The sequence below is a fragment of the Pan paniscus genome, chromosome 5 (genome assembly GCF_029289425.2).
Source record: "Pan paniscus chromosome 5, NHGRI_mPanPan1-v2.0_pri, whole genome shotgun sequence".
NCBI classification, from domain to species: domain Eukaryota; kingdom Metazoa; phylum Chordata; class Mammalia; order Primates; family Hominidae; genus Pan; species Pan paniscus.
Genome location: NC_073254.2, coordinates 103,948,752 through 103,964,048, shown reverse-complemented (window position 1 = coordinate 103,964,048; position 15,297 = coordinate 103,948,752). Strand labels below are relative to the sequence as shown.

Below are 15,297 nucleotides of genomic sequence, written 5' to 3'. Positions count from 1 at the left end.
ATCAATCTACATCATTCCATTCTGGCTATCACTGAAACTCTAGGTCTCTTGATCCCAATAAATGAAGTGTGAGAAAATGACCTTTCCCATCCCAAACTAAAATCACTCACCTCTCTCCATTCCATAATCCACAGGATAGTTAAAGCAATCTTTCAGAAATGCAAATCTAATCACAGGCTCTCCCTCCTTCAGTGGCTCCTCAGGTCACCTTACAACAACGTCTCTAAATTCCCTAGGGATTTACCAGGTCTTCACAATCTGGTCACAGTTGACCGTACTAGCTCCATGTTCTAACTTTTGCTCCTTTCCATTATATACTTTAGCCAAATGGGAACTGATTATTTGATTCCTTTATTGCTGTCAAGTACTTGCTTATAGTAGTGTTGCTTTCCCTGCATGGATCAACCTCACTCCAACTCCCATTAATTCCTCTGGAAGGCTTCTCTGATCCTCAACTCCTTAGCGGTCATAACACCCTGTTGTAGTACTTATGACATTATAACTGAATGTTCACTATTTCATGCAACCTATGAGACTAAACACCCTGAAATCAGAGACCACAAACTCCAGCATATGATAGGTTCTCAATAAGTATTTGTTTACTAGTATTAATAGAAATAATAACTATCATATGTTGAGTGCATATTCTGTGTCACACTCAAGTCTGTGAGATCTGAATAAAAGCCTCAGGACAAGTAGCATTTACTGGGTGCTTACCAAGGCTGTGCTAAGAGAAACATTATCTCATTGAATCCTATGAACAATCCTATAAAATGGGTACTGCTATTCTCATTTACATCTGAGGAAACAGACTCAAAGAGATTAACTGGCAGATATGGTGAAAGAATCTAGGTCTTTCTCACTTCAAAATCTGTGCCTTTAAAAAATTACAATAAGCCTTCACTTAAGCTGGTCACTAGGTGCTTGGAAACTAAACTATGTACAACGAAACTAATTTTACCGTGGGTTAATTGACATAAACAAAAGTTCCTGCAGCATATTTCTGGTCACAAAAACATCACCAGACTTCTAAATAAAGACCAAAATACTTCTAATATTAAACACTGAAAGAAATGTTAGCTATATATACATTTAAGAAAGATTAATTAAAAAACAAGTAAGATAATTATTTACCCAACTATTCCAGTTCAATGTCACAGGTAGTCAGAGCCTATCCCAGTAGCTCAGGGCACAAGGCAGGAACCGACCCTGGACAGGATGCCATCCTATGGTAAGGCACACTCATACACACCCAATATTCACACAGACTGGGACCATTTAGACACACCAATTAACCTAACTTGCATATCTTTGGGCTGTAGCAGGAAACCAGAGTACCCAGAGAAAACCCACGCAGACACAGAGCATGCAAACTCCAAAGACAGTGGCCCCGGCCGAAACGAATTTTTTTTCTCATCAATATTATAACTAAATGCTGTTGAATGAAACAACACTATTTGAGAACCTTTTGTATAATACACAACCTTCCCAACTAGGTTCTATTTTCTCAACCTCTACCCATTTCATCCAAACCTGACTCAGTTTTTACATTCTCAGCATCATCTTGTTTCACAAAGAAAAGAGGAAAAAGAGTGGAGTCTGAGTTTTCCTTAGAATTGCACAATAATCTTATTTTGTTCTCTTTTTGGACCAAAGACTCACCTTTGCCATCGCCCCCTGTGTGACTTTTTGTCTTTGCTTCTAAGTTTTCTCCTTTAAATGGATGCTAAGAACACAGTTGGTATTTTTAACGAAGAAGGACAGTAACTCATATTCCAATTCAGAGATTCTTTCTGGAAACACTGTTATTCAGTCAAGTATTTAGCTTCAAGAAATAGGTCAAAAGCCAGTGAGAAAAATATACATGATTGGATGGCTAGATGATTGATATATGAATCAGTAAATGAAATTTCACAGCAGAACCACAACACAAGCCTACGCAATTTAGGGCAACATTTCTTAGCCAGTTTCCTTTTCTGTGAAATAGAGACAATAAAAGCTTTCACTTCAAAGGATAATTGTGAAAATTAAAGTTAATACATGCAAAGCACTGAGAATATACACGGCCACCCGTAAGTACTTAAGAAATCTCTGGAAAGCTAATGAAAACTACACATCCCTGAACCTATATTCATTCTGAACTAGAATCAGAACGCCAGGTCTAAGTGGAGAAAAATAACAAAATCGATAAGGGTTCCAAATGATGCTAAGACTCAAGAGTTAACCGAGTGGCCCAAGTTAAGTGGAAGTGTCACAAACGAAAGATAAAGATATGGTTACAGAATGAGGAACTAACAAATAGGAACAAACAACATTCGCAAAAGAACAAAGAACACAATTTTTATTGAATTCTGCAAATATAAAATATATCTGTACAGTATTCCACCTGTTGCTAACAGCAACTGTGCTCAACAAGAACTCAAGAGTATTATATTTGCTTCGAAGTTAGCAAGTGATACTAGTAGAAAAGGCAATGACAAAACAATCAGGTACCAGAGGAAGAAAGAAAGGCAGTATGTCTTGGATAGTGTCTGTAAACCTGACCTAGCTCCCCAGCTCCAGAAGTCCCCATCCTTGCACGGACGGTCACTGTCGCCACTGCCAAGCCTTTCTCTCCTGCGAGGGAACCCACATCGAGTGATGTGGTACAACTCCTTCAGGCAGTGAAGAACAAAAGACCAGGGAGAAGATGAGGTTGAGGGAAGGAGGCTAATACCGAGCGCCTATAATACTGCAAGCTCAGTGCCTGGCTCTGTCACATAAATTTAAATCGCGGGAAAGGACTTGGAGGAAGGGAACGGATAGAGCGGGATAAAGGACCAGAAAGAAGAGGGACTGCTAGGGGAAAGGGAGGAGGTAAGGGGAATTTAGGGACTGTAGACAGAGTGGGATCAGAAAGAGGTTGCAGGCAAGGACAGCAGGGAACGACAGCTTAGAGAGGGGTGCAGGAGCTGGGAGTTGGGGCGGAAGAAGAGAACACACTGCCAGAGCTCGAAACGCAGCGAGGGGAGAGACTCACGGAGCCACCCGCTTACCTTGCTACGCCCCCCGGAGGCGACACGCTGCTGCGACCTGGGGGCCGGGAAAGACTGGGAAGGGACGTTCAGCATCTTCAAACCCCGGCCCCGGGCCCTGCCCGGGGATCGCCGCCGGACGGGACAGCACCTCCAGCTCCGGCTCTGTGGCCGGGCAGAGGCCAAGCCCCCGACCCACTTCCGGGGTCGTCAGGGGTGAGGCGCATTCTGACGCAGCACGTCCGCGGAGGGCGGAGCCAACGGGACGGAGGGAGGGCCGGCAGGGAGGAAGTACGCATGCTCAGCTAGTTCCGCATCCCGAACTTCAGCACCGGAGCAAGGTGACAGCTATTTCGTGGAAAGATTAGAGAGTGAAGCTGTTCCTTAGCCTTGGTGCTGACCGAATGTGGGAACAAATTCTTAGTCCTGTTAACCCGGAACAGCAATGTCTGTTCATTGTTAAGCAGTACCATCACACTACTTGAAATATGGACTAAAACACACTACTTGAAATATGGACTAAAACGAATTTTAGTTTCTCTGAAATTCTTTCCTGTAAGGCACTAGGCTGTAATGCAAAGAGCATCTCACACCTTTAAGAGCAAAAATATCAAATGTCAACAGCCACTACTGTGGGGTAAGAAGAAAACCTAACCTTTAATCATCCTTAAACCTCACCTTTAAGCATGCTGAGGGCTAACGAATGCGCGAAAGACGTTAGTAAAGTCACCTTCTGCTCTATTCACCCACTCACAAATTCTCCCTCCTTATGTAACTTCCTGTCTTCACTGGGAATTGTGTACTGATGCAGCTCACCTCCAGCTGTGGTGATGAAGTAACGTTTAAAAGTCAGATTTGGTTTGCATGCCATCCCTGCACTTAATGACTGAGCTGTCTTATGCAAGTTACTTTAGTATCTCAAAGTCTCATTTTCCCCATCTGCATAATGGGTTTATTAAAGATTAAAGGATCATATGTAAACTACATACTGCAGTGCCTGATTAATATTAGGTACTGAATAAGTGGCAGTGGCTGTTTGTGCTATTCCAACATATTAATGGGAAAAGGACCAACACTGTGCAGGTAAACACCAGGCTCTAATGCTCAAAATCTGATGGTTTTTGTTTGTTTGATTGATTGTTTTGTGTGTCCCTTGGGGAACACATAGATCTTGAGAGTAGAATCCAATAAGGGAGAAAGTTTTCAGGAGAAGAAACATAGTTCTAAATAATCCTCCCCATCCTCCTTTAATTACTAATTTTTCCTAACTCTGAACATATTGTCATGCTTTAAACTTTCTCTGTTTAACTACTTAGTTCTTAAAGTGCCTAAAAAATCAAGGTTATGTTTGCAGAATCAGAAGAAAAAGTGTGTGACTATATGTGGCCATTCAAATAAGAGCATTCAAATAAGGTAGCCACCTATGACATTCACCTCTATCCATTTTTGTTTGCAATTGAAATGCTTATTATGAGAAGACTGAATTTGAGCTAAAAGAACCTCATGACTATAATTAACTGTATTACTTTGACTTTGCAAATTGCTTCTGTGTTCTCTCTCATTAAATGATGACATATTCTTCTAGAGTCTACACAAGAAAAACTAATCACTGAGATTTATTTCAGTTCTCGTGAGAAAACTTTTACATAAGAATATCAAAAGCAGAGAACCAGAACAAGGAAAAGTTAATATTGTTGAAGAATGTTCCATACTTTCCAAATTTCTTAGCTCCCCTTTGTACAGAAATGGAAGATACTATCAACTTTTGGCCTTTAGACTCCACTTTTTTAGACTCCATATCAATCACTCAAATTTAAACGTTTTGTTTTAATTCTAGGGATCCCTCAATGTAGTACATTAAGTATTAAACATCCATACTATTTTACTACTGGATTTAAGGACTGAAGAGGAGTATTAAAATACGAGTTACTTTGCTCATCATTTATTTAAAATATCTATAATTTAAAAGCCCTAAGATTGATTCCCTTTTTCAATTACAGGTAATGATTTAATGTGTTTTTCTCCATCTGCTAAGAAATCTTTACTAATAAATGAGTGATTTCTAACATAAGGCTATTTTCTTCATTATCTAATAAGATAACATTGATATGTAACTACAACATCCAACTGGCATCAGTAGGAAATAGATGTTAAAAGATTCAGTCTTGAGAATTAAATACTGTCATTCTTTGCAAAATTATAACTAAATATAAATTTGCAATTTAACGAAAAGAAAAATGTATTCTTTGTAAGCCCCAAATATTTATAATACAATCAAGACATTTGTAGATGGCACCTGTTTTAGATTCCAACATTCAATTCTAGTGTAGGGATAAAGAAAAGGCCAAATACCAGAATAATTACAAAATATTTCATTTTATTAATAATTTATATACAAATAAATTAGTTTAAAATAATTATGATACATTTGTACACTAAATTTAAACCCTACAAGCTTTGGATATAATCAAAAGTAGCTAATCAGATTAATTTTCACAGGTCAGCTCCTCAATTTCATCTTCACTATCAGAATCTTCATAAAATGAAATTGTGGCTTGAATTGGAAAATTTTTCAGAAGAGCTTCTGCTTCTTGATATAAGTAATCATAACATTTTGATTTTGGCCAAAATAGTCTGAAAGAAGCAGACAACATGTTTTATTTTTTCACATTCAGAATCTTTAAACTCATGAAATGGTCAAATTTCAAGAGCTCCATATATTTAACAACTGACTTATACATTTGGATATAGCCTTAAGATACAGAGTTAAAATATGCTACTATCACAGCTTTCATGGAATCTACTTGCCCAAGTATCAATAATTGTTTGATTATTGTAAATCTTTATTCAAGCTGTAAATTGGATCAAACAAATTTACACTAAACCCTGGATATGCATAAGATCAATGTTTACCTTACTTTGTACATTATGGATATATTTATTCTTATAATATATAGAAGATTTGTCTTCCAGTTTCTAAATTCCTTTGGAAAAAATGAATTGAGTTCTACCACTACATTAAAAACTTTAATGATAGCCAGCTTTATAAAGATGACAAAATATTATGCACCTTACAAAAAGGTGGAAATAACCTATTATCTTATTTAAAACTCACAGATTTAACTCTTATAGAAGTAGACAACGTAAGTTTAAAAATGTATAAAAACCAGTATTTTAAAATTTTTGTCTATGCACTCACAACTTGAGGCATAGAAAGACTACTTCTGACCTCAACTTTGATTCTATGTGCCTGTCTTCTCCCCATTCAACTAAATTTGTGAATATCATATGAAATGTTGAGAAATTATATATGTTTTATACAAATAACTGGCATGTAAGTATGATTACCTCAGAATTTCAAAAATCTGACAAATACTAATCTTGCCTTCTGGTCTTCATCAAGGAAAAGAAAGAGGAGAGATAAGGCTGAATCACCAAGTACAGTGCAGTCATTTTAGTGCAGGGTAAACAGCCCATATACCCATACAATGGAGTCATCCCAACAAATGGAAGATTACATTATGTTCAGTATGCTCCACTTTAAAAGGCAGAAAAACAAACAATGCAGTTTATAAATGTTTCCAGCAAAAATCATAAAAAAAGTTTATATTTTTGATGCTTAAACAAGTAACTATCAATTATTCAGTCGTTCAATAAATATTTTAGTGATCCCTTGTGCCAACATAATTCACAATTTAAAGATGAATAAATCATGGTCCCTACCCTCAAAAAGTTGACAGCTGAATAAAAAGAATAAAACACACCATATTAGTCAAGATATAAATGAATAAAAATAAAATATAAGAAAAGAACAATTAAATTGTAACCGTACTTCAGAAAAGAAAGGAATTTCTTATATAAGAAACAATTTATTTCCTAATGCGTAACTGGAACTGGCAAACCCAAAGAATGCTAGTCATTATGATACTCTGTCCAGAATTTCTCACTGTGGGCCATTTTTCTCCCAGGGCCCGCATACTTTTCTGAGTTTCTTCCTGTTCTGATTCTTCTCAGTCTCCTTTGTGGACCTCTCTTTCTCTGTGTACTGGTTAGATGCTGGCCTTCCCTCAGGTTTTCATTGAGAACATCAGCCCTCCCTCTAAACAAACTAGGATGACCTGGCCCACTGTCATGATTTCCCCACCCTACATTTACCATGGACTCCCAAGTCTGTATTTCCACTTAAGATCTTGACTCTGGGCCCCTAACTTACGTACGCAGTTCTCTACAGGATATCACTCTTTGGATGCCCCATAGGCACATTAAATATGATAAGTGGAAAACTTGACTCATGGTCTCACCTCCCAAATCTGTTTTCGGCCCTAATTTACATTCTTTTAGTACAGCATTCACTTGCTCACCAGCCACAAACTTAGGAGCCGTTCTGGCCTTTCACCTCTTCTTCACCTAACATATCCAATACGTTATAAAGCCTAATCTATTTTGTCATTCAAGTATTTCCTAGATTCACCCAGTCTCACCCTCACTTCCACTGTCTTACAATGGTTCATCATTATTTCTTACCTGAAATATTGCAGAACTTCCAGTTTTACTTTTGATGTCCTGACTAAGCCTATTTAACATATAACCCCCAAGACTACCTTCGGAATAAAGTCCATGGGTTCCCAACACTACATACAGGATCAGGACAGAACTCTGTACAAGAGTGTGCAAGATTTGGCCTCTGATTACTCTGCTAAAATGACCACAACTTCACACACCGAAACTCCTTGGAGTTCCCGCAAGGAGCCACACCGTTTCATGATCCTGCTTCTCTTTTCCAATGCTATTTCTTTTGCTCCCACTTCCCATTCATCTAACTTTTCCAAGACTCAGCCAGGTAACCACAACTTATAATATACACTTCCCTGACCCTTCCCCCTACCACTGACAGATTTAGGCACTTCGTGCCCTGCCCATACTTGTAAAACTAACCAAACTAAATTCCATTACAACACTTGCCATGTGCTGTGACTACTTTTTCCTGTGTCCTTCACCAGTGCTAGTACACGGTAGGAAATTAGATGTAATGACTTCTATGTGTTATTTATGACCACGGGCACTTTACAAACATCATCCAGCTCTTCATTTAACAGCTCTCGGAGGCAGGAAAACTGCAGAATTATTAACATTTCACCTGAATAAAAGTGACACAGAATCTTAGATAAAGGCTGACTTCCTGTGACTAGGAACAGTAAACTAGCTCCGCAAGTTAAATAAACTTTTGACCCTTTCTATAACCATTCTCAATAATCTTTAGGATTTTCATTATATTTCTATTTTTTCCTACTCGGCAAACTTGATTTGCTGTAAGACTGTAACTGTTAATCCCATTCTTCCTTCCAGATTGCAAGACAAAAGCAGCACACACACTCTGCCTGATGCGAAGTCAATTTCATTCGAACCCTTTAGGATTTAAAAATAAAAACTGTTTTGCCAGCACAAGATGTCACCGCTCTCTTACCATATCATCCCCTTTCCCTCTTCGTAATATATTCATCAAGTTCACTGAGTATGTATTCATCAATAGTCCCTTTACGTGGGACCGTGAGCCCCTACCTTTTTCAATTTGATGAGTGAGAAGATAAGTAACCTTGAAGCCAGATTTTCAGAGAGAGAGAGAGAGAGAGACTGCAGGACCAGCTGCGGAGCTGGGCTGCGCGATGCCCCTGGCTCCTCCCCGGGGCTGGAGGAGCGGGAGACCTTCGGCGAGGCCTGTCACTCACCTGACTGGGTGCCTGAATTGGTAAAGCTTTCCTGAGGCTGCGGTCATTCCAGGGCCATCGGGCATCTGGAGAGGAAAGGAAGTGAATCCAGTTATCACCCACCTCCTTCTAGAAAGTGGAAACGTGCACGACCCAGTGTTCCTCGTGCCCGCTGGGAATGTAACCCCAGGGCTCTCAGCAGCCTCGCTCCCGGCTGGGTGCCTGTGGCCCATCGCTCCAGAGGACACATCCGCCGCGTCGGCACCTTTATGGCCACCGGCAGGCGGGATGTTAAGCGAGAGGCAGGACCGGTGTCTCGCATGTCTCTCTCAGGCCCTGCGTCCCGAGAGCCCTGGTCGATCTTCTGCACCCGTGGGAGGCGCGGCCTGAGACGCGTGGCTCACTCACCGCCTCCGCGGCGTGGTTCGGCGTCTCTTCTTCTTTCTTGCCTCCGGCGTCCACCCAGGGTCTCCAGAAGCCTGCGTATCTGCGGGATGGGGGAACACAAGGCGCGCAGAGGAGACGTGAGCCCAGACCCGGGAGAATCCACCGAAGCCGAGCGCTGGCACCGGGCAGTGGGGGATGGAGAGTTGGAGGGGAGGAACTGGGGAGGCGCAGGCGGGAGAGACGGGGGAAGCTGGGAGGCGCAGAGCAGCGCGGAGAAGCCTACCCGGAGTCCGCGCCCGCGCGCCGCGTAGGGCCGTCGGTGGCCGTGCACGCCGCAGCTCCACTCTCTGTACCCTCTGCGCCTCCTGCGTTCTCCATGACGCCGCAGAGCTGGGCGGAAGGCCGCTGCCAGCTCGCGGGCAATCTTGGCCAGTTCCAGTAGGTCCGAGACCCGAGCTTTATATAGCCCTCGCGGCCTGCTGCACATTGAGAGGTTCGCTGCCTCTCCGCCCCTCTCCCTGCTAGCCGCATAAACAAAAAGGCTGCGCGTGAAGGCGCACCGGGCTGAGCCCCGGGTGTGAACGCGTGCAACTCCCAAATGGCCCGGGACAGGGTTTTGTCGAGCGAATGTTAATCGCCCTTCGACACATGGCTGCGGAGAAAAACAACATTCGCCCGAGCAGCCAATTTCCGTGTGAAGAGGCCAGGAGGAGATGGAATTAAGCGAGTCTACACGTTTTGTGGATTTCTGCAAAAAGGCCAAGTGACTGGTTAATTTCTTGATTCGCTGGAGACTCAGGACTTGGCCTGTGGCAAATCAACTGGTTCTGCATCCCGTGTTCTAAAAGCTGGGATGCAGACTAGAATTCAAAGGAATAAACTTAATTCCTCTTCATGGAACAATTTTTTTAAAAATGGGGTGAATGGATGGACTCCTTAAGAGAGGAATGTCGGTTTTTTAAAAAAGTATTGATAAACTGGGTTCATACTCCAGCCTATTATTATTTGAAGATAATAGAAAATTATTGGCAACAAGAGGTAAATTGTAAAAGATTCGCTGTTCTGGTGATTTGGGCATAGAGCTCTAAATTATCTTCTCGTGTCTTTTGTGATTTTCCCCAACATTTTATCAGTATCCTCCTACAATAACTTTTGAGTTCGTCTATACACCTCTGTCACTACTTGGTATTTTGTCACTCAATGGTAATTACAAAACTCTTTTTTGAGGGCAGTGTTGTGGAATGATAATGAAATCTTGAAAAGTTATGATATGAGACAAGTTAATCAAACGTCTGCACCCCTGTTTCTCTGATTTGAGTTACCCCTCACTTATCTACCACTAAACTTTGTAAAAAGTGTTATGCATCGAGGAAAAGATGATATATAAATGTTATAAATTTTTTTCAAAATGTTTTAAATAATAAAACTAGACTTTCTCTTAAAAGTTTAGACAAAAATCTTGATTGTAAACTATAGTTGTCTCTGCTATTCATTCAGCTACTGCATAGGAAAATAATTTAATTATTAATAGTAGCTAAGAGCCTATAATGATCTACCTGCCAGGAAGGTGAGATTTGGGTTGCTTCTGATAAGAAAATCGGTAAGGATAGATACCTAATGCATGTCTGCATCCCCTACAGTTATTGTTAGGCTAAATAAAATAAAGCTTATAAAATGTGTTTTGCAGTGCCTGGCATATAGTAAGCCTTCAACAGATTTTAGCTACGTAAAAAAATATAAGGCCTTAACAGATGTTAACCTTTCTGATAAAATGGCTTATTATTTCAGTTCCATAATGTAAACTAGTTAAATCATTGTGGAAGATGGTGTGGTGATTCCTCAAAGACCTAGAACCAGAAGTACCATTTGACCTAGCAATCCCATTACTAGGGATATATGCAAAGGAATATCAATCGTTATTTTACAAAGATGGCATGCATAATGTTTGTATGCGTATGTTCATTGCAGCACTATTTGCGATAGCAAAGATATGGATTCAACTCAAATGCCCATCAGTAATAGACTGGATAAAGAAAATGTGGTACATACACAACACGAAATACTATGCAGCCATAAAAAGGAACAAGATCATGTCCTTTCCAAGGACGTGGATGGAGCTGGAAGCCGTTATCCTCAGCAAACTAACGCAGGAACATAAAACCAAACACTGCATGTTCTCACTTATAAGTGGGAGCTGAATAATGAGAACATCTGGACACAGGGAGGGGAAAAACACACACTGGGCATGTCAGTGGGTGGGGTGGGAGGAGAGAGAGGATTAGGAAAAATAGCTAATGCATGCTAGGCTTAATACCTAGGTGATGGGTTGATAGGTGCAGCAAACCACCATGGCACATGTTTACCTATGTAACAAACCTGCACATCCTGCACATGTACCACAGAACTTAAAATGAAAATAAAAAATAAAAAAAAATCTTTTTGAGGTGGCTGTAATGTGCTAACTACTGTGCTTTCCAGATAAGGACAGTAAGGTATTCCTCCTATCCTTGAGAAGATTACAATTATTCCAAACTCTGACCACTACAATAAACACATAAGCAAAAAAAAAAAAAAAATTAAAGTGATACATTCAATAGTAAAAGCGCATTTTAGGCAGATAGGTGGGAGGAACTTAAGAAGTCTGTTTGGGATAACCAGGAAAGCCTTCTTAGAGTAAATCAAATCTAAGTTGATATTTTTGGAAGGATTAATCAAAGAATGGTATTGTCTGGCTTCTTCAGGAGTGAGAGGAAAAGGGACTGGATATCTCTGGAGCAGAGATGCTGTAGAGATAGAAGGGGTTTGGACTATCAAGAGCCTAAAATGCTATGCTAAGTCATTTTCACTTTATTCTGTAAGCACTGATGAAAGATTTTAAGCAGGAAAGTGGAATGGCATTTTATAAAAATCACTCAGGCAGCCATATGGAAAATGGATTTAGGAAAGGCTAGAGACAGGGAGTCCATTTAAAAGGCCACTGTAATAGTCTAGGCAAGAGATAGTAAGATGTGCACTAAGAATGGAGATGAAGGGATAGATTTGAGGGATACTTAGGAAATAGAACCTGAAGAACTACTTGAGTCATAAAATGTAGGAGGACTTGAAAGTGGAGTCTGGATATATTCCCAGGTTTCTAGCCCGATTAAGTGAGTAAATGGTGATGGCTCAAACACAGACATAGAAAACAGGGAGCATAGGATAAAGAGCAGGTGAGATCCTCTTATGTTGTTTTATTCTGTTAATGATGTGCAGGAAAAAAATAATGAGTTTGGTTTTGAATCTTAAATCAGTCAGGATGGGCTGGGCTATTTGGTGGTAACAAATAACTCAAAAATCTCACAGGCTTGAAATAGCAAGGGCTTATTTTTCACTCATGCCCTACATCCATTTTTGGTTGGTGTGAGGTCGGCTCTACATCATCTTCACTTAAGGATGTAAGCTGATGGAGCCTCTTCCCGCTGGAATGTACAAGGAGAAAAGAATAAAATTATTTGCCTACCAGGTTTCAGAGGCTTCTGCCTAGAAGGGACACACATTTCACTGGCTAAAACAAGTCACATGACACACCAATTTCAAAAAGCAAGGAAGTGCAATTCTACCATGTGTTCAGAAAGTGGAGAAACAGAAATAAACAACATATAAGAGTGCCATAATCTGCCCTTCTGGCTACTAAATATTCAGTTCGTCTTCCTTCCTACATGTAACATACATTCACCCCAAGGAAAAGAACTCAGAATAGATCTGAGACTTTGGAAGGCTCAGTAACATGTAGGTGGAGAAGATATTCAGGGGACAACCAGAGACATGAGGTCTGGAGTTTAGTAGATAATTTAAGGCTAAAGATTTAAATGTGAGAGTCATCAGCAAAAAAAAAAATGGCGATTAAAACAATAGGAATTGATTCGTTTTCCCAGGGAAATTTTGTAGCTTGAGTCCAGGACCAAGGACAGTAGCCTAGAGATCAACATTTGATTGTAAGGTGAGAGGATATGCAAAATAAAACAAACAAAAAAACCCATCTCACTGAAAAGGAGTGGTGAAGCTGGTAGAAAGTGCATCAGTAGGCCAGGCACAGTGGAGCACTCCTGTAATCCTCGCACTTTAGGACACCAAGGTGGGAGGATCACTTGAGCTCAGGAGTTCAAGACCAACCTGGGCAACATAATGAGAGCTCATCTCCACAAAACAAAATTAAAAAAATTAGCCAGGCATGGTGGTTCATGCCTGTAGTCCAAGCTACTCAGGGAGCTGAGGCCAGAGGATCACTTGAGCCTGGGAAGTTGGGGCTGCAGTGGGGTGACAAAACAAGACTGGAAGGAAAGAAAGAGAAAGAGAGAGAGAGAAGGAAGGAGGGAAGGAAGGAGGAGAGAAAGGAGAAAGAGGAGAAAGAAAGAAAAGAGGAAAGGAGGAGGAGAAGAAGAGGAAGAAGAAGAGGAAGAGGAAGAAGAGGAAGAAGAAAAGAAGAGGAAGAAGAAGAGGAATAAGAAGAAGAGAAAGAGAAAGTGTTTCAGTAAAGCAAGGTGCGAAAGTGCTTTAGTAAAGCAGGTGTGGTGGAAACATGGGATGAAAGAACTCCAATAAGGCAGAAGAGGTCCAACGCAGTCAGGGCTACCAAGAGGTCACATAAGATAAGGACAAGTGTTAATTGGATTTGGCAATATAACCCCTTTATGGGGTTATAAGTGAATTTAGAACAATATCGTTTGACTGTATAGGGACAGAACCTTTTTTTTTTTTTTTTTACAGCAAGTTGAGTTGTAGATTAGAGGTGAAGAAGAAATCAAAACAGTGAGTTGAGCTACTCTTTTGAGAGGAAAAATAGAGGGAGAATGCTGGGTCCATAAAGGGATCTTGGTTTTAGGGTGCAGACAAAAGTATGTTTAGAAAATGAGGAGAGGAGGCAGGAGAGGAGATGCTTCTGAAGAGACAGGGGCTGGATGATGGTTCATGGTCCCCAAAGAGGAAGGAAAAAATGAGATCAATAGCCCTGAAGAGAATCCTCATAAGAATGGAGTGTGTGAATCAGTGACGACAATAATCCAGGTCTGGGAACTCCCAGGAAACAAGTTTAATTAAGGTGACTAGTTCTGGCATGGAGAAGGAGGGATCTACTGTAGTGATGAGACATGAATCTGAGAAAATATCGGTTGTCTTAAAATTGTGAAAAGAAATGCATTACTAGAAAAAAAGGAGAACCAATTAATAAAAATATGGCAAGATTTTTACTTGACCAAATTTAAGTAAACTGAGAAACAGAAATGTGAATTATTAGAAAGATCCTAAACCTACCATTTATACATTAATTTAATGTATGCTACCTATTTATACAGATCTTGAAGATGATTTTCATGAGGCCAAGATCAATATGCTATTTTTCTTTTAGTTTTTTTTTTGCATGTTTATCATTTCCATCAAAGATGGAATTTCTTAGCTAAATCATTAAGGCGGATATTAACTATAAGCTGTGCCTAAAGAAGAGAAAACCAGTACAATTTTCAGGGACATTATATTTATTTTAGAACATAGATATGTACTTCTTATCCAAGCTGTATGCAATATGAGGATGTAAAGCTCTATAAAATAAATATAAAGAGATACAGAATCATAAAATAACATAATCTGAGGTATAACTTAACTCATTTTACAGTTTAAATTTACTTTAGAATTGTATACTGAGTTCCACTAGTACATTTTTAAAATGTATATTATGTTAACATATCAACACACTTTTCATAACACACCAATGAGGTGGATCAAACTTAATAGTCCATTAGGACAAGCATTTTTTAAAACTTCATTTATTTAACAAGTACTATTGAATACCTACTATGTGCCAGGCATGATTTTAGGATCTTGGGATATGTTAAATGCACAAAACTGACAAAATTCTTATATTTTTATGTAGCTGCCTTCTAACAGACATCTGTGCCACCAAACTTTGTATTTTACTAAGAGAAAATATTATAAATTTACCTTATACCTGGGGCTTGCGGGCCTAACAGTCTTTTTTTATTTTTATTTTTTAATTTATTATTTATTTATTTATTTATTTTTTAATCTTTGGCTCCTTGCATTACTATAAGATGTGAGAAAGGAAGTATACTCTGGCGAAAGGGTGCTAAATGATGGTCCCTGAGGAGGAAAAAGAGAAGTCAAGATCACATTTAAAACATTCATATGAGCTTCTGTAT

At 39.8% G+C, this 15,297-nt stretch overlaps 2 protein-coding genes across 35 annotated transcripts in view; both read right to left on the bottom strand.

The window, feature by feature from the left end:
* Nucleotides 1–9,120, bottom strand: part of LOC100977566 (cytochrome b5 reductase 4) — a 173,723-nt gene extending 164,603 nt beyond the window's left edge. For 31 of the 34 annotated variants that reach the window (XR_008625693.2, XR_008625689.2, XR_008625692.2 and 28 more), the window contains exon 1: nucleotides 3,036–3,235. Coding sequence is in view for 2 of the 34 variants with exons in the window: in XM_003816390.5 (XP_003816438.3) it covers nucleotides 3,036–3,110 (75 nt within the window). In the remaining 32 variants the exon portion in view is untranslated. Of the gene's footprint in view, nucleotides 1–1,662; nucleotides 3,282–8,842 lie in introns of those variants that run through there. The other 3 variants (XM_055113928.2, XM_003816390.5, XM_034962476.3) reach the window with 3 other exon arrangements.
* Nucleotides 5,375–11,840, bottom strand: RIPPLY2 (ripply transcriptional repressor 2). Its single transcript, XM_008969458.5, has 4 exons — nucleotides 9,390–11,840; nucleotides 9,128–9,206; nucleotides 8,741–8,805; nucleotides 5,375–5,648 (listed from the first exon to the last, which is right to left on the bottom strand). Exons 1-4 carry the CDS (start codon nucleotides 9,635–9,637, stop codon nucleotides 5,501–5,503), a joined length of 540 nt encoding a protein of 179 aa, XP_008967706.1. The 5' UTR covers nucleotides 9,638–11,840; the 3' UTR covers nucleotides 5,375–5,500.
* Nucleotides 11,841–15,297: the final 3,457 nt, after the last annotated feature.